The sequence below is a fragment of the Sminthopsis crassicaudata genome, chromosome 4 (assembly GCF_048593235.1).
Source record: "Sminthopsis crassicaudata isolate SCR6 chromosome 4, ASM4859323v1, whole genome shotgun sequence".
In the NCBI taxonomy this organism is placed as follows: domain Eukaryota; kingdom Metazoa; phylum Chordata; class Mammalia; order Dasyuromorphia; family Dasyuridae; genus Sminthopsis; species Sminthopsis crassicaudata.
The window spans coordinates 261,567,880-261,588,039 of NC_133620.1; the positions used below are offsets into that span (position 1 = coordinate 261,567,880).

Sequence of the window (20,160 nt, forward strand, 5' to 3'; positions counted from 1 at the left end):
TTCCCAATTTTTTTGAGTTTTTCTATGAGTTCTATGTGGGCTTAAGACCACTTCTCATTTTTCTTTGGAGTTTTCTCCATAGGTGTTTTGAATTGTTATCTTCTTCATAGTTTTTGTCTTGATCTTCCCTTATGCCAGAAGTTACTATGGTAACCTTTTTTGGCCTTCTTCCTTTTTTTATTAAATTTAAGCTATGCTTCTGAGACTTCTTGTGCCAGTGGCTACAGGCTTTAGTTTACCTGGTGCTGCATTGTTGTTGTCCTGAGAGTCATGGGGACCCTCATGTTTGGTTTATAGGGAAGAAGTGTGGTGAGGGATAAGCTGCACTGCTGCAGGCTGTAGGAGTCTGGCAATTTACCTGGTGTTGACATGGCAGTTACCTAGGATAACTCCTTAGAACAGGAGGGTCTGTCATATGCTGAAGTCAGATGGTGTGCTTCTGCGTATCCCTAGGGTTACACTGAAGAAAATAATGGTCTGGTCACTGGACGATGCCTGTTTGCATGGGACTATGCTGAGGTACATGGGAGTCTGGCTGCAGGAGGATGTCTATTTACCCAGGGCTACACTGAAGTACATGGTGATTCCTAGAAATGGGGTTTGTTGGCTTCCCTGATTTTGCCAAGGAGTGGTGTGGGAAAGGTGGGGTCTTGGTGTTGGTATTCCATCTGCTTCACCACACTGGAGATCAAAATCTCCTGTTGATTTACTGAGGTAGGGCTTCCTGCTGGCTTGCTGTGAAGCTTCCTGTATTGAATTGCACCTCTCCCTTTCTCCAAGTGAGAACTCCTCCTGCAAAATCTTCAACTTTCCTGGGCTAAAAGATTGTTTTCCCTGTCTCCTTAATGGTTTTGTTGCTCCAGATCCTGTCTTGGGGTGCTATTTTATGATTGCCCAGGAGATGAACATGAGAGGAATACAATGTTTAGCTGCTTACTACACCATCTTGGCTCCTGGAGGTAGAATTTGTTTGCCATTTTCTTCTTCAGCTCATTTTACAAATGAGGAAATTGAGGCAATACATTTAAGTAACTTGCCCAAGGTCACATAGCTAATATTTAAGGAAGACTTTAATACAGAAAAATGACAATTTTTGATGGTAGGCATTGTTTGCTCCTCTAGCTGTCTAAACAAAACTCAAGAGGCCTGGTCCTTATTCTTATAAGGAAATTAATTGGATTTATTGTGTTGCAAGGTGATTTTTCTTAAGTGTGGCTTTGATCACATCACTGTTCAATGAGCTCTAATAAGCTATATTCCAGTATTGATTATAATCTAACTCATTTTCCCTCCCTTTTCTCTCACTCCCTCTTTCACTCATACACACACACACACACACACATACATTCACATGCATTCATGCATACACCATTCTGTCTTGAATTCAAAATTCTGTATTCACTATGATGTATGACCTATGTCATAAAAATCAATCATGTCAATTATCATATTTAACAATATTTTGATTTTTTTTAAATCAAGACAACTTAAATGATGTGTAGACTACACCATACTAAGAAGTTATAAAGTAAAAATGGATAAATCATGGGATTTTAGAATTTGTAAATGACATAAGAGATCAATTTTTTTCCAAGTAAGCTCCTTAGAAGACAGAGATCTTCTCACTTGTTTAGCACATAAGAAATTCTTATTGAAGTGAATAATCCCCATAATTTTATAGATCACCTGTGGGTCCAGATCAGCAGTCATACACTGAATTTATTGTCTAGCTATGGCTATAAATATAATTTCAATTATGACATAAAATCAGTAAATCATAATACTAGCCAGTTTAACAGGCTTAACTAATATTAAGTCACCTCAGTGATTTGAATGAACAAAAGGGCTATTTTCATGTCACCAAGATGTAGAAGATACATTACTTTATATAGGAAGAAAAAGTAGGTGCTTGGGAGGCATTATTTGAGAGAGTCTAGACCAAAATAGGTATAATAGCTGCATTATAAATATGTATGTATGTGTATGTTTGTGTATGTGTTTGTCTCTGTGTTAGGAGGGTGGTGGGAAGGGTAGGAAGTGGAGGCTGATGGAGAGAGAGGAAAGTGAGGAAGGTAAGTGTAAGAGGTTTAGACATCACAAAGAAGCTTAGACCTCTTCACAATTTAGTAGGCTTAACCCTAATATATATAATATATAAATAATTTCCCCTAAGTCAAAGTTATTTTAGAACAGAATAAGGGCCAGAACTTTAATGTATTCCTATCTCACTTCAGACTTTTTTGTTTAAGACTCAAGTTGGATTTTGCCTTATATATTGCAATTGATTTTCCCTTTTATACCTTATTTATATGCAATAATCTTTAATTTCTAGTCATTCACTTCCTTCTTTTGTACAGCATATACTTTATACTCTCTTATCAACTTTTCAATTTTTCTCTTTTGTTTGTTGTTTTTGGTCCTATTTCAAAAATGTTCATTTTGAAAGCAAAAAACTGGAATTATTTGGAAACCACCAAGTAAACAGCAATTGCTGAAATTCAATTATGTCATGGAAAACATATAAAAGAAAGATTCTTTCCTCACCCATGATCTTGAGTGTTGATGTTTTTAATTAATTCTGGACGAACAAGGCATTCATGCTGGGAACATTGCCACTGCTGTTCTGAGCATGTGCTGAAAAGATACAAAAAATACAAATAAAGACTAGACACAACAAGCACATTTCAAAGTAAGTGGCAAAAAATTATGCCTTAATATTACAAAAATGCATGTCCTAGATTGATTTCTAGTACTTTGCTGGCTTCTTACTGAAAATGCCCAAATTTAAATGCCTATAATAAAATGTGCCATTCAATATGCCTGAATTACTCTTTTATTTTTTTTACTCTAGTATTACTACTTCATCTGACTTTAGGGAAAGGTTAGAAACTGAGAAAAATATATATGCTGTTTTCATTATTTGTAATGCCTCCTTGGCACCAGCTCTTTTACGTTCATCTTTAAGTACCCTCAGGTCACTCATTCTGATGCTACCACCCTCATCCATGGTATTTTCTTGAACCACCATACAACTTATTTTCCTTTATTCTATACTCATACTTTTAGAAAGGAAAAAAAATAGATTTACTATTCCAAATTCCTCAGTACAAATACCAATTCTATACAACATGGCTTTCATTCATCTTCCACCTCTCTATAAAAATTGTACTCAAAGATCATCTCTCTCTCACACACTCACGCATATACACACTCAATATATTAACACCACTTGGGATCATACTAGTATCTACCTTTTAGGGACTTTGTTAAGATCAAATGATATATTTTGTTATATTTAAAGTGGTAGTTGTTGTTTTTAAAGGTGCTTAGAACAGTGCCTGAAGCATATTAAGCACTTAAATTTTTGTGGCATTGTTCTGTATGGGATTTTACAGAATATCTCTACTCCCATTGTTTGCTTTATATTTAGTTATGTGCTGGAGCAAGCTCTTACTGGCTTCAGAGAGCCAATTGTTAAATTTTCATTATGATCGTTGACACATTGGAAATGAGATAAATGCTACAAATGTGGGCTTGATTTATTGCTTGTCTAGATGAAGAAATTGTAAATAATTCAGATAAAACTTAAAAGTCTCTGTCACATATATTTTGGAGAGTTGGTTGGTAAACATTTTTCAGTGCACTGATGCCCCTATCATTCTCTAAGCTTTATATGTCTTTTTCCACAATTCTGCAGAGAAATTCTAGCAGTACATCAAAACCCAGCTCAAAGGCTACTTCCTCCCTGAGATCACCCATAATCTTTCCAAGCAGAAATGAACTCTCTCTCCTTTGAATTTTAATAACCCTTTATTTGTGCCTTCTTTATAATGTTATAACCTTATGAAAGTTATTGTTTTATTATGTTATTATTATAGTCATTTTTGTAATTGTCTTATTCCTCTTAGAAGATTGTAAGCTACCAAAGGACAAGCACCTTGGTTTATCTATCTTTGCATCTCCCCTAATTATCATACCATGCAAGGCATAAAGGGATGTGGATGTAAATATTTAATAATTAAATTTCACTGGTGGTAGGGAGATGGAGAGGGGACTGACATATGCATGATACATTCTTAAGGTTAATCTACATATTAACATTTTCTGCAATGCTTTGTTAAATCTACAAAATCAATGAAGCAATAAATCAAGCCTTTATTTGTAGTATTTGCCAATTTCCAAGGTGGAAACGCTCACTTTAAAAATTGTACAATTGAAGTTGGTGCCAATATATCCAAATATATAGATTTTAGATGCCTAGTAAGAGTCTAAATTAATATAGAATGAATTAGTATATATCTGCAGTGACACTGAAAGTCAATCAATTTTATGAGAGAATTTCTTAAGCCTATTGTTAAGTTTAGGAACCAACAGTTGACCCATACGTTTCCTAATATGTAATATAAGAGTAATAATTGTTTTTTATTGTATTTCAAACCTTTTTCATAGAAAAATTAAGTGCATTTGTTTGCTTTTTAAAGACTAAGAACCCTAAATAGTGATTTTTAAAATACAATGTATCTGTATTTGGATTGATAATATTCATGAAAATCAAAGAAGCTTGGGAGGGAAGATATAAAGTTATGTTACTTTTTAAAAAAGTTTTAAAAAATCACTTCTGGCATTTTCCCTCTCTAAATGTTTAAATAAAGAATAGCTTCACAAATAATCATATTATTGACAGGGGAAAAGAAAAAAAAAAAAAGAAAGAAAATCATCGCAAAGAGAAATTTACTTTTTAGTCTCTTAGAGTTATTACCAGTTATTGCAGTTTTCTTTAATTACAGCTCCTTCCCCATAATATTGATGATCTCTGAAGCAACCTGCCAACATAATATACAAATGAATGAAAAAAATGCTAAATTATTTTTAAATACATTGAAATAAGCATGCTGTAATTTTAATTGGTTTTATAAAATGTACAAAATTATTTGGTGCCAATTTGACAAAGGGGATTTCTAGTTTAAAATTCTCTCTCTCTCTCTCTCTGTATATATATATATATATACATATATATATATATATATGTATATATATATATGTGTGTGTGTGTGTGTGTGTGTGTGGTGTGTGTGTGTGTGTGTGTTTGTGTGTGTGTATACATACATATATATATATATATATATATATATATATATATATATATATATATATTATCACATGAGTTAATCATGAACTACTCTCATTCAAAAATATTGAGTGAAAAAATAGAATTTAATAAAATGCTAATATTTCTTCCCTAAAAAATTATAAAAACCTAAGCAATCTTTATAAATAGGCATAACTAGTCGTTCCATGCACAAGACAGTATATAATGTCTGGCTAAAATATAAAATTGTGATGGCTAATTCACATTATAATATAAGGATGAAAAATAAAAATTCTCTCTGAGATTTCTCTCAGAAGAAAATTTTGTGAAGAAAAAAAAAATGCAGCTTCTATCTACATCCATTTTGAAAAATCAAATTTCAACTTATTATAACAAAAATGTTCTCAGATTGTCAGCTGAAATTGGTTGACAATCCAGCCCAAATACATGAACTAAAAAGAGCAAAGGCTCATATATGTATATGAGCCTTTGCTCTTTTTAGTTTAATTCTATACAATATTCTATATAATATCAATAAGATATCTGGAAAATGTCACTGCACAACTAACTAAATTGACCATCCATGTCATCATTCATGTTAAGGTTTACAGTGCTCACAAATTCAGCTTATGCCTATGCTATTATTCTAAAAACCAGGGCCTATTTTTGACATAATAGCTTCTCAGCTATGTTCTCTATATTGAATAAATACTGGAGGGTATATCTATCTATGATAAAAGTGTTTGATTTATAGATCCCAAGTAATTCTAATTAGCAACAAAAACTCATTGACTCAAATATTGACTACAACGTGTAGATCATTAAGATTTAACTAATTAATACATGTTTTATTTTTTTTCAAGAAGAATATCTTGTAAATATCCTCTTTCAATAGTCGCCTTCTTTTCAGGTAATCCATTTCTAAAATATATTGGTATTTCTGTAGCCATATAATCCTGAAAGTATTTATTAAAGACTTATTATGTACTTAGATGTATGCTAGTCATTGAGGATTCAAAGGTAAAAGTAAACCAGTTTCTACCCTGAGAAAGTTTATACACTAACATGAATAGTATCAAGTGCATATAAAGCCACATATAACTTATACTGAACTAGTTTTTGTATATAAATAGATAATATAGGTGGTAGATATATAGATGTACATGTATAATTACTTTATAATTGTGTTTCATAGATTTTTAAATTTTTATTTATTTTATTCTGAACTTAAGAAATAAAACAAGCATTTTCATATCACAGAATAAAGAAAGATGCTTGTACATAAAGCTTTAAATCAACTTGCACAGCTTATTATTCTTTTTAAATATATATTAAAGTTACTAATTAATTTTTTTTCCTTTCTTCTTCCCCAAACTTCCCCAAGATGGTTACCAGATGGAAATACATGTATAATGTATATATATATATATATACATATATATATATACACACACACACACACACATACATAATACATATATATTTGTGTGCATATGCATGTTTATGAAGATACTATATACATGACTTTTATGTATCAGTTCTTTCTCTGGATGCACATAATGTTTTCCTTCATATGTCCCTTATAGGTAATTTGGATATATATATATATATGTAAAATCAACAAAATTACTTATTCACTCAAAGTTGTTCTTTAAACAATATTAATATTATTCTATACAATATTTTCTTGGTTCTGCTCATTATGCCCTTTATTATTTCATGTAAGTCTATTTTTTATACATTTTAATGAAATATCTAGGTGGCTTCATAGATAAATCAGACCTGAAGTCAAAAAGACCTGAATTCAGACCCAGCCTCAGACATTTACTGGCCAAGTCACTTTTCTTCTGTTTACTTTCCTAGAGAAGGAAATGGCACACCACCCCAGTATCTGACAAGAAAACCCTATAGACAATATGGGTCATGAGGAGTCAAGCTGGACATGTCAGGAGTCGATTGAACAACAAGCATACATTTAATATATAATTATTGTTTTCTCCATTAGAATGTAAGTTGATTGTCTGTGCAGATATTTAATTCTTCATACTTGTGTTCCTAGTACCTAGTATAATGTCAGGCATATAATAATTTTATTCTGACTTAAGAATGGTTAACACAAATATATATTATAGATATAGATATCTATATATAGATATATAATGTAGATATAACCTAAGAGGAAAATGGGATAATCAGGAAAGATCTCACACAAAAGGAAATGAGAAGTCTATAAATATCCATATATTTTATACTTTCTTATATATATTAAGAAAGAAAGAAAACACAAAGGAGGAAAGAAAAAAGGAAGAAAGAAGAAGCGAAGACAGATTAGAAGCTACATTTCAAAACATTAGGAACAATTTTGCCCAAAATATCCTGGGTTTTTTGGAGGACTAATGGTGTAAAGTTTTGTTTATTTCTCGTCCTATCAATTGTATTTCATCATGAGTTAAATATCCAAGTATTGTATAACTGGATTATACATTTTAATTATGTTGAATGGAAACTTTTCCCACTTAAAAGAAGAAAAAAAAATGGTTTTCTAGATTTTTTTTCTCTATCATTCCTTGCTGCTTGATGAATTGTTCAAGTTATATCCACTTGTACTACAAATCATGAGGTTATGGACTTGTCACATTTGTCAAATCAATTATGCATGTAGACAAAACCATCAGTTCTTGTCAAAGGACTTTAAAAAATGGTTACAGAAAACTGAAGAGAATTTCTACAGCTTAAAATATACCACAATAAGTCAAGCAGATGTTTGAAAGGAATAGATTGAACCCTAAGTGGAATGGGGGAAATATGAGACTGTAGACTTTCTCCTAAAGTTCTGATAATATGAGTCTGCCATTGCTCCTAAATTTTGCTTTTCAAATGGTTTCATTTGCAGCTCTATATTTGACATTTGAAGTCATCTAAATAGCCAAGACTATCACCAAATACAAAAAAGATAACATTTTCTTGTCTACAGATTGAATGTAGTGACTTCAGACATCTCTGTTTTTAAGACTGAATTCATAACTAGATGATTAGAAGGAAAAAAAAATTCAGGGTAAAGAAGTGAAGAAAACAGAACAGCAGGATGATGCAGTGGATAGAGTACCAGTCCTGAAGTTAGGAAGTGATCTCAGACACTTAATGCTTCCTAGCTGGGTGACCCTGGACAAGTCATTTGATCCCAATTGCCTCAGGAAAAAAAAAGTGAAGGAAATGGGTTACTACCATATAGCTAAAATTGAGAAATGCCTATAAATAAAATTCGTGTGCCATAAATCTAGTTATGGCAACTTGGGAGAAAGTGTCTTTGTATGGATAAAGTATTAATAAAAATAACTTTGGGCTCTTTAAATAAATGTAACTGTGCATTCTTTTAAAAATGAAATTACTGAGCTGATTTCTTCATCAGGATATAACTCTAGACATACATCTTGATCAGTAGCATCATCATCATTATCATCATCAAGCAAGCAATAATAGTCCAATATAAATGTTTTGATATAAAATAAAATTATCAAATGTGCTATTTCTAGGATGAAAAAAATAGTTATATAAGATTCAGATTATTCAGTTTAGGTGCAAATAAAGAATACAAAATTTTTCTGCCTTCTGGAATGAGTTGATAATTTCAAATAAGGTCATAGATCCATAACAGGAAGGGATTTCACAAGCCATCTATTTTCCCCTCTTCCTTCTACAGATAAAGAAACTAAGCCCTGAAAAATTCAAATGACTTGCACATGTGCACATGCACTTGCAGTTGGTAAAAGGAGGATTGAGGTACAGGTCCTCTGAATTGCAACTCAGCTCATTTTGTATTGTTTCAGTGATTCGCACAACATTTATTGAGGAATTCAAACATATTTCAATCTATCATAAGCACTTGAGCCTTCAACATATTTTTAAACATCAGTATAAATAAAACTGTAAATAATGAAAATCACAATGCTGGCAATAAACATAATTAGTATTGTACTAACAATTTTATTGTCCATTAGATGTAACCAGATTGGACAACCTTAATTTTTAAACACCTAAAGATAGAATTAAATGGGCCCTGTGACAAAATAGACCCACCAAATCATCTGGTTGATCTAACCCAATATGTATATGCAGATCATCAGGAATCAGACTCTTAGGAAGGCCTGGTTAGAGTGGGTGCTACATAGAGAAAGACTAACTTTGCCCTACATCTTGATTTGTCATAGGAAAATATAAAGTCTTCTGTTCCACAGGCAAGATGACTTTATTAGGGAGATAAATGATAGTTTTGATTTTTGAAGAATATATGACGCTAAATGTTTTCCCCAAGGTTATTGCTAATGGAGCACCAAGTTTGAAGGTGACATTCAAGGTACGATGAGCCTAAAGAGCATCACACATTCCCATTAATTTTAGAGGGAACAATACAATGATAATTGACCATTTTCTTGATCTGTCTTCAATTTTTCTGTGATGGGTCAAGACATAGGGAAAGTATTTGAAACTGACTTATTATTTTGTAATTTTATTGGCATAGAGAACTCATAGACAAGGAGTTTCCCCTCTACTTCTATAGGTTACCTTCTCTGAAACTTCTATTTTAAAAGAGTTTCCTAGAGCATGCAGAAGTTAAGGGTGTGTATGACCAAGATCACACAGCTACTATGAGACAGTCAGGACTGGAACACAGGTTTTACTAACTCAGAGACCTGTTTTCTACCAACTACACCATTCTATTTCTCATAAAAATAGGAAGGCTATAGAAAAACTTTGAGGGAAATATAAAATGATGCAATGTAAATTAAAAGGATTCAGGAAAACAATATTCATAGTGACAAGAATAACAATAACAAAACCAAAACTACAGTGCAATTATAAAGTCCAAACCTGATCCCAAAGAGTGGGGAGGATATATCCAGAAATGAGGGAATCATAGGATCATAGATTTAGAAGTAGATAGAACTTTAGAAACTCATTTAAGCCAATTCTATTTTACAAAAGAGAAAACTGAGGCTGAAAAGTGTTAGTTAAATGACTTGTGCATGTTTACACATTTGGTAACTCTCAAAGTTGATTATTGAACTTCTGTCTTTTTAACCATCAAACCAGCATACTCTCTATTATACTACATAGACTACCTGTATGGAACATTGCATAATTCAGACTTAATTGATATATTATTTAATTTTCATGAATTGGTTTTATTTTCTTCATTACTATATAAAATAGTTCTTTTTGTAGAAAATGGAGAAAGACATATTTGAAATGAAAAATAAAAACAAAAAATAATAATAATTTTAAAAATAATGTAATCTTCACCAATAGGTGTCACCATTTGCTCTGAGCCAAGATAAAATATTCCAAAGGAAAGTATCTAGATTTTTAAAATGTTTACATGCTATTACAAATACCAGTGTATAAGGATGGCTATGTAGAGCAATTAAAACTACTCTAGTCCCATTAATTTAAGCAAATAGAACAAATTGTAACATTAGTTTTAGGATTTTTATCTTTCAATAAGGAAAAAAAAAACATTTCAGATAATTGATTTCAAGCCCTTCTCTTGATAGATGGGATAACTGAGATCTAAAAAATGTGAAGTAATTTAATATTTCAGGGACATAATGGATTTTGAACTGCTATGATTATGAATCTGTTTCAACTAATTAAACTCTAATTGGAGAACTTTACCATAAAGTATAAAATGTTGTGTTTTACATTTTATACACTATTAAGAGGTATTGGTCATAAAAAGTAAAAAGAATGAGATGATCCCAAAATAAGAGAATCAAAGAATTTGAGTTTGCAGGATACTTATAACTTAACTGGTCTTACATCCTCTTTGTAGATGACAAGAACCTGAAGACCCAAGAAGTAAATGACTTACCTAAGAATACTTAAATCATTAGAAAGCTAAATAAATTTATTTCAGGAAGAAATGCCATTTTTACTACCAATATTTCCATGTGGTTCTTATTCATGTCGAGGGTTTTATTCACACAACATCAAAATGACTGATTAAATGATTTTTTTAAAATGAATCACTTTAAACATTGTATGACTCCCTTAGTTAACAATGGCATCATTGGAGAAACAAATGGTTTTATAGAAAGAACACTGACTCTTGAGTTAGAGGACCAAGATACTTCTGATATTTAATACCTATCTAACTTTGGATTCCTTGTATCTCCAGCTTTCTCAAAGAGCTGAACTTGACCACCAAGATCTTTCAGAGATCAAATGTGATTCTATGCATAAATACCAGGAATTTGAGGAGAAAAATATAGCAGAACACATTCATTAGCTGAGTGTCATTTAAAAATTATTCAAGCTCACTACTTAACATCAAAAAAAACTTGAATATATCTCTGGACAATTTTAATTTAGACTGACTTGTTTAAAGATAAAATTTAATAATAACATAAATAGATTTATTTATTCACTAACTCATGTTTCGCTTGTTTAGTTTAATCTTTATTTATTTTGCTTCTTTTATTTTTCTCTTTTTTGATTTATTTATCTAGATCTATAATTTCATCAATTAGGAAAATAACTTTGTGGAAAGTATAGTTAATGTCCCTATAAGTATAATTCTTAAAAAGTCACTTGGAACAAAGAGGTTAAGTGGCTTGCCTATAGTCACATAGTTATGTGTCAGAGGCAAGATTTACATCAAATTTTTTGATTCTAAAGCTGACCCTCTTTCTCCTATCTTCTAGTTTTTTCAAACACCCATGTCTACTCTAGCATGTCCTAGTATTTGCCACTCAGCTTATCCCTGTAATCTCAGGTCTTGGCCCTAAAGTTAAATATTAAATATATATTAAAGTTAAATATGTATTGTTTTCCCAGTACCTACCTTTTTGATATATATTTTCTCCTTGGCAAAAGGACTTGTAATCAGGACAGCAATCAGAATTTTCCCTTTCACAAAATTTATCACAGTAACACATGGCATTTGCCTCATAGAAATGAGTTACACAGTCATCATTTCTGTCTTCACAACAACCACGAGTCCTACAGTAATGACCCTTATAAAGGGCTCTTTTAAATCTTGTCCTTTCCAAATCAGTAAAGTTCGAAGTTGAATAAACTTGCAGGTGCATACCTTGCCGTGAGACAAATTGCTTTTCCATCCAAATTTCTGTTGTGAGGTAAGAGAAAATTAATATTTTGGGCCAAGTCCACATCCTCTGGTCACCAGATCACTTCTATCACCTTCTGTTATGGTAATAAGTTAATCCAATATCTATCACAATGGTGATCCAACTGACGACTCCTTAGATTCCTTTGAGTATGTCAGTCTTGGCTGGCAGTATGTCTCACTGGGAAGCAACAACCTGGACTCTTACTTGAACTGAATAAACTTCATGTAGTTAAACATTAATCACAAATTTCAGTGTTTAATCAAGATAAAAGTAAGTGTTTAAATAGGCCATTGTCATTCCTCAAGTAAAACGTTTGTTATGTTTTGTAGCACATTAAAATTCTTCTTTCCCATAAGGAGAAAAATACATAAATTTTGTGAATGGCACATGAAGCATAGGTTGATACCAAATATTGGAATTTAAATCAGACTTCCTCAGAATACCCATGACTCAGATAATTGCTGAGAGGGCCATTCAAAATGCTATGAGGCAATCTATTCACTCCTTGCCTGGGACTTAGAATCCAGACTCTCATGAGATTGTCATATCAATAAACAATTGTTTTAAAATCATGACTGGTCACACTCTGAATTCATTTTACATCTGTACCAAATCTATCTATCAAAACCATTTTTGAGAGGTAAGATAGAACTTAATGTAATTGAAAATTTCATGAGAGGGATCTTAGTTCCCCAAAATTGCACCCATGCTTGGCACTGACTGGAAAATCTGCAGTATAGTCAGCATAGTAAAGGAAAGACAATTCTCCCATGCTATCAAGAAAAGTGGAAGGTGCCAAAAAGTTTATAGAGGAAAGTTTGAAGGTCAAAATGCTTTTCTAGCAATTAATACTTACAATGTGATTGTGTACATCATATTATAACAAAATGGGAGACAACTTAGTGTAAAGAATAAAGAGTTAGTTTCAGAGTTGGAAAAACCCGAGTTCAAATTTCCTTCTGACAGAGACTAACTATCTTATCCTACATGACTCATTTAATCCTTCAATGACTCAGACAATTGTCTAAGACTTGAAGTTTCAAATAGTTGCCTCTCTATACTGATGATAATACCAATATAGTTCCTTAAGGCATCTAGGTGGTACAGTGGACAGAACACTGGGCCTGAACTCAAAAAGACTTATCACTTTGAGTTCAAATCTGGCCTTAGACACCTACTAACTATATGGCTCTGGGCAAATCACTTAACCCTATTTGCATCAGTTTCTTCATCTATAAAATAAGCTGGAGGAAGAAATGGCAAACCACTCTAGTATCTTTGCAAATAAAACACAGCTAAAACAACTGAATAGCAACAACAAGAAGTGCTTTAAGGTTTGAAAAAGAACTTTACAACTACTATCTCATTTTATCCTTGCAACAGTTCTAGAAGGTTAAGTGCTATAATTATTCTACTTTACAAATTAGGAATTGAAGGCAGAGATATTTAATAACTTTCCCTGAGTTATATACCTTGTAAATGTGAGGTGAATTTGAACTCAGATATTGACTTCAGATCCACCACTCGAATTACTGTGTCACCTAGGGAGTTTTCTCTCTGGGAGTTCTCTTCACAGATAAAATGATACAATCGCTATCAGAGTGCAATGGGTAGATTGCTGGACCTGGAGTCAGGAAAAGATAAGTCCAAATTCTCCCTCATACACTTAGTGACTAAATATCATCTTAGGCAAGTCATTTTGATTTTCTGAGGTTCAGTTTCCTCATTTGTAAAATATAGCTTGTGAACTTGATAACTTCTCACTTAAAATCCATGATCATATAATATCAATAAATTATTTAAATTTAATTTAAAATTAATACATAATAATATATCATATTATATCAATATCATACTATCACAGAATTATTTAAATTTTAATTTAAAATAAATAAATTTATTATTTACCTGCTATATACTAGGCACTGGAGTTAAATACTGTATGTATGTATGCAAATACATATAAATTATTTATAGATATGGTTAGATTAAAACTGAAAGACATTAATAGTCTTAAAATTTAGATATAAATCATAATTTTACTATCAATCAAATGCTTTACATTAAAATGGTTGGCTATTAAAATCCTCTGTTAAATAAGGAATCTTTGAATACTACAAATAACAATTTCTTGATTTATTTTTGTTTTAACTCTGATTCTGAAATTTCCATTTTTCTTTCAAGAAACCAAGAGAAAGATTGTGAATCTGGTTCATTGGTAATGCCTGCACTTTCATGAGTATACAGAAGCAGTGAATATATTTCCTCTGCCAATGAAGTTCAATCCCTGCTCTTCAATTTACAATCTTAAAGAATTTTCTGAGGCATTGAAAGATTCAGTGACTTTCTCTTTAGTTACAAAGCCTATAGGAGCTGTGTCAGAGATAGGATGTGAAGCCAGACCTTTCTAACTCTGATTGTGTCCCCCTCCTTTATGTTATACCATATCTCATCATGTAGAATATGTTACATTTTGTCAACTACTAAATGAAGAGTATCTCAATACTGTCCTAAGAAATTCTAGGCAGAGCTCTGTGCTCACTCTCTAAACCCCACTAGTAAGTAATAGTCCTAGGAATCCCACCATTAAAAAGTCTTCTCTATTTTGATTATTTGTGTTGTATTGCTTTGGTTTTTTGGAGGTTTTTGAGGGGAAGAGAATCCTTTAATATTTTAGTTACCTATTTCTTCCTTTAAGAGGGCTCCAAGTATAATTATTCCCTTTAGCATCTTCAAATCACACCACAATTACTTAATAGCTAGCTATGAGCAAGGCTTAGCAGAAACAAACAAAGGAGACAACCCAAACTTCAATCTTTTTACAGTTTTTCCTCCAGTACCTCAATTAAGGAAATTGTAACTGATTCTCCTCTGGATCATCAAGGACTAACTGAAGAAAAAAGTTTAAATGGCATAAACAAAAGCAAATCTTATCTTCTTGATACATAGACAATAAAAATAGAAAGCATTGTTGGGGAAAATTAAAAATCTTTAAATCTTTGGGAGGATTTTATCAGTAGGATAACTTTTATATATACATATATGTATATATATATGTATATACATACGCATGCACACACACACACACACTTTTAGTGATCAAACTGTTCCAATGACTTAAGATACCAGAATAACCTGTGATCTGCTAATGACTCTTCCAACCTACTGACTGTGGCAGATGAGATCTAAAATGGGTTCTAAGTCTTCTCCCTCATCTATTTTTGTAGTTTCTCTGGTTAAGCTGAAATTTCACATGTCTTTCAAAGGTTAATGGTTAATGTGGACTTGGTCTATAATTATTCAATGCTTTAAAAAACAATTAAAACTTAACAGATCTTTGAAGTGGAACAACTGATCCTATTGCAGCTCCCCCAAACAACTGTAAATTGGAATACTTAGTTGAGATCCTGTTTATTTTTATTTTTCTAAGCAATATTTCTGAGAGACATAGCTTTATATTCAAATTAATCTGATGTTTCTAGTTCTGATCAGTTGCTTTTGGGTTTCTAAAATCATTCTTTTAATACTTTTCAATTCTTGGAATAATTGTCCACAGTATAGTGATTTTTTATGGTGCATGAATGCAAGCTAAAAGGATGGATTAGAAGTCAATTCAAGAAAAAATGGTGACAACAGAACAGCAGAGTGTACACAAGGTGACCCAAGACAATCTATTTACCTGGAGAATACACTTGATATATACCCATTTCACCCAATTCTCCACTCTCAAAGGCTCTGGGAAAGCCCTGTTTGAAGATGTCTGTCATCTTCTGATTTTATATACTACCATAAATGAACTAGGAGAACAGAAAATAATTATTAAAAGTATAGATGAAAGAGGGGGCAGGACATTGAAAAAGATAAGAATCTATTTTTATACATCTATACATGTGCATATATTCATATATATGCATACAAAATCCATAGATATTGGAGGGGAGAGACCTTGAAAACAAATATTTTATAAAAGGAGGAAAATAAAGTTGAATGCAGAGAAAGGAGAGTAATGAAGCATGGGGGAAAGAATATGTCATGAGAGAAATGGGAAATATGAAGAATTAAAGGATAAAGAAATAAAATAGCAAAGAATCTCTAATCCTTAATACAGACTCTTACACAAAACAATTTTTCAACCATTTCAGTCAAGCCTCACTCTTTGTGACTCCCATTTGGGATTTTATTGTCAAAAACACTAGTGTGGTTTACTATTTCCTTCTCCAGATCATTTATAGATGAGGAAACTGAGGTGAACAGGGTAAAGTGACTTGCCCAAGGTCACTCAGCTAGTAGTAAATGTCTAAAATCAGATAGTAGTATCAAGTACCAAGTAGTCAAACTTGGATTTTCCTGACTCAGACTTGGCACTTCATCCACTGCCCCTCCTAGCTTCCCCTTTCTAGTTGAATAGATGCTTGTTGAATTGAATATTCTGCATTTGAATATAAAACAAAAGATATAGCTGCCTAGGAAGTTGGGGCCGGTTATGGTTCCCTAGAAGGTGATAAGAACCATAGAATGTTCATCTCAAACTATTAATTGCACTAATTCATTGCTTTGATTCAAAGGAATACAGTTCAGATACATAACTCAAATCTCTCATTACCTAAGGACCATGAAGAGAAAGGAAGAAGCCATTCTTACAGGCAGAATTTCTAAGGGATGAAGTTTTTCAAAATCAAATCCTGCCCACCAGTCTTTTTTTTTTTTTTTTTTTTTTAACATTACTCTCCTAGCCAATGTTGCTAAACATGGGAAGCCTGATGATCCTTGTTGTATCACTCTTCACCATGGAATGGAAGAGCTAGGTTCAAAATACAGGACCCAGGCAAGGAGACAAAGCCATTTCAAACCCAATATAACTTTTTCCATATTGAAAAGTGCTAAGCTTAGAGCTCTTCATGGTCTGAAATATTTCGTCCACAGGAGTTTTGAGTAGAGGCTGAGGATGAACAGCCACATTTCCTGCTACAGAGAAAAGAAGGCTTTGGAGGTGAGAATATTAGGCTAATAGGCAATGTAGAAGAAAGTGAGTAATTGGCAAATCAGAGAAAATAGGAGACAAGAAGTAAAAAATAACTAAAAGACTAGGAATTCTTGAATGGCAAAAATGTGGAAGGTGAATAGAAGATAAGTAAATAGTATAAGGGCATAACATTTAATCTTAGGTCATGGGGTAAATATGGTGTAATTACATGAGTTTATGAAGAGTAATATGTCCTATTAATAACTTCAGACCTCCAAAATCAATCATCAAAAAGGTAAAAGTGAGAGTGTTAGATATGTTGAAGTATGTTCTAAGGAGTTTATTTCAAGGCACAATTATGACATCTACATTATACCATGGTACCCATAGGCATTCTTCCTGTCTCCAAAATAGACTGTTTTGATAATTTGCTTAGTTTCACCTCATTTAATTCATTTAATTGGCCCATCATTCATAATGGGTAATGATATATTGATGAATGTTTAACAATCAGCTCTCTGGGGAAAAAATATGCACATAATAAAAATTTCAGTTTAAGCTACCTTATTTACATTTTCTTCCTCTCTTCCTTGAATCTACAAAATCAACATATCAATAAATCAAATCACAATTTGTAGCATTTGACAATTTCATAGGTACAAAAATTCATTTAAAATTCAACCATCAGCTCTCTATATCTCTATATTTTAGGGTGACAAAATCAGTAGTCAAAAATATTTTAGTATAATTAATGATACTCAAAACAAACCAAGAATAGAAAAGGTAAATGGCACATAGATATTAATACATAGATAGAATATTAAATATTTACTTTTGGCAAGAACTGTGCTTATTTTTGTAGACATGAATAAAAACTAGGAAATATTGTGCCTACCACTGAGGAACTTATATTATCATGGGAAAAATTTGCTGACAAGGAAGAAGACAAGTCCAAAGAGTAGTGTACCCTAGGAAGTAAATCATAACTCCCACCCTTCCTGAAGAAACCTGAATTGACAAGAAGCAATGTACTAAAAAGACTCCTGAGTCTAGAATCTGAGGACTTGGTTTCAAACTCCACCTCAGATATTATTTGTGTAACTTTGGCAATCACATAATCTTCATGAGTCTCAGATTCATCATCCCTAAAGAGTAAGCAATAGATTAAATGGTCCCTCAGGTGCCTTCTAGTACTTTATCTATGAACCAAGAGTAAGGATAGAGTTGAAATTATTCCCTCCAGTTAGCCCTGATACCTTTCTCATGATTAGAATTTAAAATAAGTAAGTATAGTTGTTTAAAAAAAGATCAGTGTGTATAAAACTGTATTAACAAAGGTATAATGTCCATAAGAAAGGTAGTGATTGTCCCACTCAACTAGTCTAACAATATTTTTTGTATAATTTGGAAGAGGGGAGTGTAAAGGTCTGGTCGTCTCTAAGTTAGCCTTCCAGACTGCTTCTCAGCTCACTCTCCCAGCCTAGACTTTCCTTCCAGACCACCGTCTAAACTTCATTCCAGTCAGACTAACTTCTTGCTCTACTGCCCTCCTCTTTTATCCTAGCAGAGAATGGGCTAGTGAAAACTCAGTGGGGCTTGTGAGAAATACTTCAACCAATGAACTTACTCCTCTAAAAAGGTGCAAACTCTTTTAAACATGTAAACTCTCCCCCAGAAGTCCAAAGGTGCAAACTCCTTTCAAAGGCCTGAACCAAAGGTGTGAATTCTGAGCTAGAGAATTGTTTAGACAACCTGATTTCTCACCTTGTAATCCTTACAGGGGAGGAAGGGAAAAAGAGTAAGTAAGGGATAGCTGAATGAATGGAAAATTAGGTTTAAGTAACCAAGTAACCAAGCATATGTCCAATGTATCACTTAGAGGAAATGGACCAATTCATGGCCATAGCAACAGTGTTTTAATATAACTATTTTCCATATCCCTATGTACATTTTCTACTTTGTATCATCTTTGCCATTATAGTATACATAAGGTAAAGTGTCAAAGTTATTTTGATATGCATTTCTCTTATTATTAGTGATTTGAAGCAATTTTTCATAAAATAACTATTTTCTCTTTTTTTTTACTTAATAGTATTTTATTTTTCTTAAATGTAAAAATAATTTTTACATTCATTTTTGTAAGATTTTTAGTTCCAAACATTTTCTCCCTCCCTCCATTTCCTTCCCACTTCCCAAGACAGAAAGGAATATCATGTTATACATTTGTAATCATTTTAAGCCTATTTCTATATTAGTCATGCTGTGAAAGAAAAATCTGAAGAAAGGCAGAGCCAAGATGGCAGAGTAAAGGAAGCAATGTGTTTGAACTCTTTCTCAAATCCCTTCAAATACTTTTAAATAATGACTCTAAACAATTTCCACAGCAATAGAATCCCCCAAAGATAGAATAAAACAATTTTCTAGCCCAAGACAACCTAAAATGTCAAGAGGAAAGGTATGTTCCACTAGGGTGAGAGTGGAACATAGTCCAGCATAGGCCTTCTCAGCACAGCCCTAGCCCTACTTAACCAAGAAGAAACTTTGGGGCAACTGAATCAGTGACAGCAGTGGCAGTTTCTGAATTTTGCAGACCACAGAAGCCAAAGACAATTTTGATTGTCACTTGGGTGAGAGTGGAACACAGTTCACTGCAGGTCACAACAGCACAATGCCCATCCCAGAAAATCAGAAGTAGTCTTTAAAAGTCATTGAATCAGCTTTGCTGATTTCTGAAGCTCTCAGCCCACAGACACTAAGGGGATTGAAATACTTGGCTGGAAGAAGATTATAGAGGTCTCTTTGATAGCACTGAGGCAGAATTCTCTTACTTTGCTCATGCTCAGATCCTGGATGCCAAGAAAAAACTTGTGGCCAGTATGGAGTAGAGATACTCCTCAGAGTAGAAATTAAATACTGGTGGTTACTCCCAGACTAGAGCAGAGGCTAGGAGAGTAGTAAATATACATCTCCCTAGATCA

General features: G+C 32.7%; 1 protein-coding gene across 2 annotated transcripts in view; it reads right to left on the reverse strand.

The window, feature by feature from the left end:
* Positions 1 to 12,419, reverse strand: part of TINAG (tubulointerstitial nephritis antigen) — a 190,027-nt gene extending 177,608 nt beyond the window's left edge. The window contains exons 1-3 of one of the 2 annotated variants that reach the window (XM_074310634.1): positions 11,931 to 12,419; positions 4,760 to 4,823; positions 2,545 to 2,634 (exon numbers count right to left, since the gene is read on the reverse strand). In XM_074310634.1, the coding sequence (XP_074166735.1) occupies positions 2,545 to 2,634; positions 4,760 to 4,823; positions 11,931 to 12,261 (485 nt within the window). In that variant the 5' untranslated portion in view covers positions 12,262 to 12,419. The remainder of the gene's footprint in view (positions 1 to 2,544; positions 2,635 to 4,759; positions 4,824 to 11,930) is intronic. The other variant, XM_074310635.1, reaches the window with a different exon arrangement.
* Between the last annotated feature and the right edge of the window lie 7,741 nt (positions 12,420 to 20,160).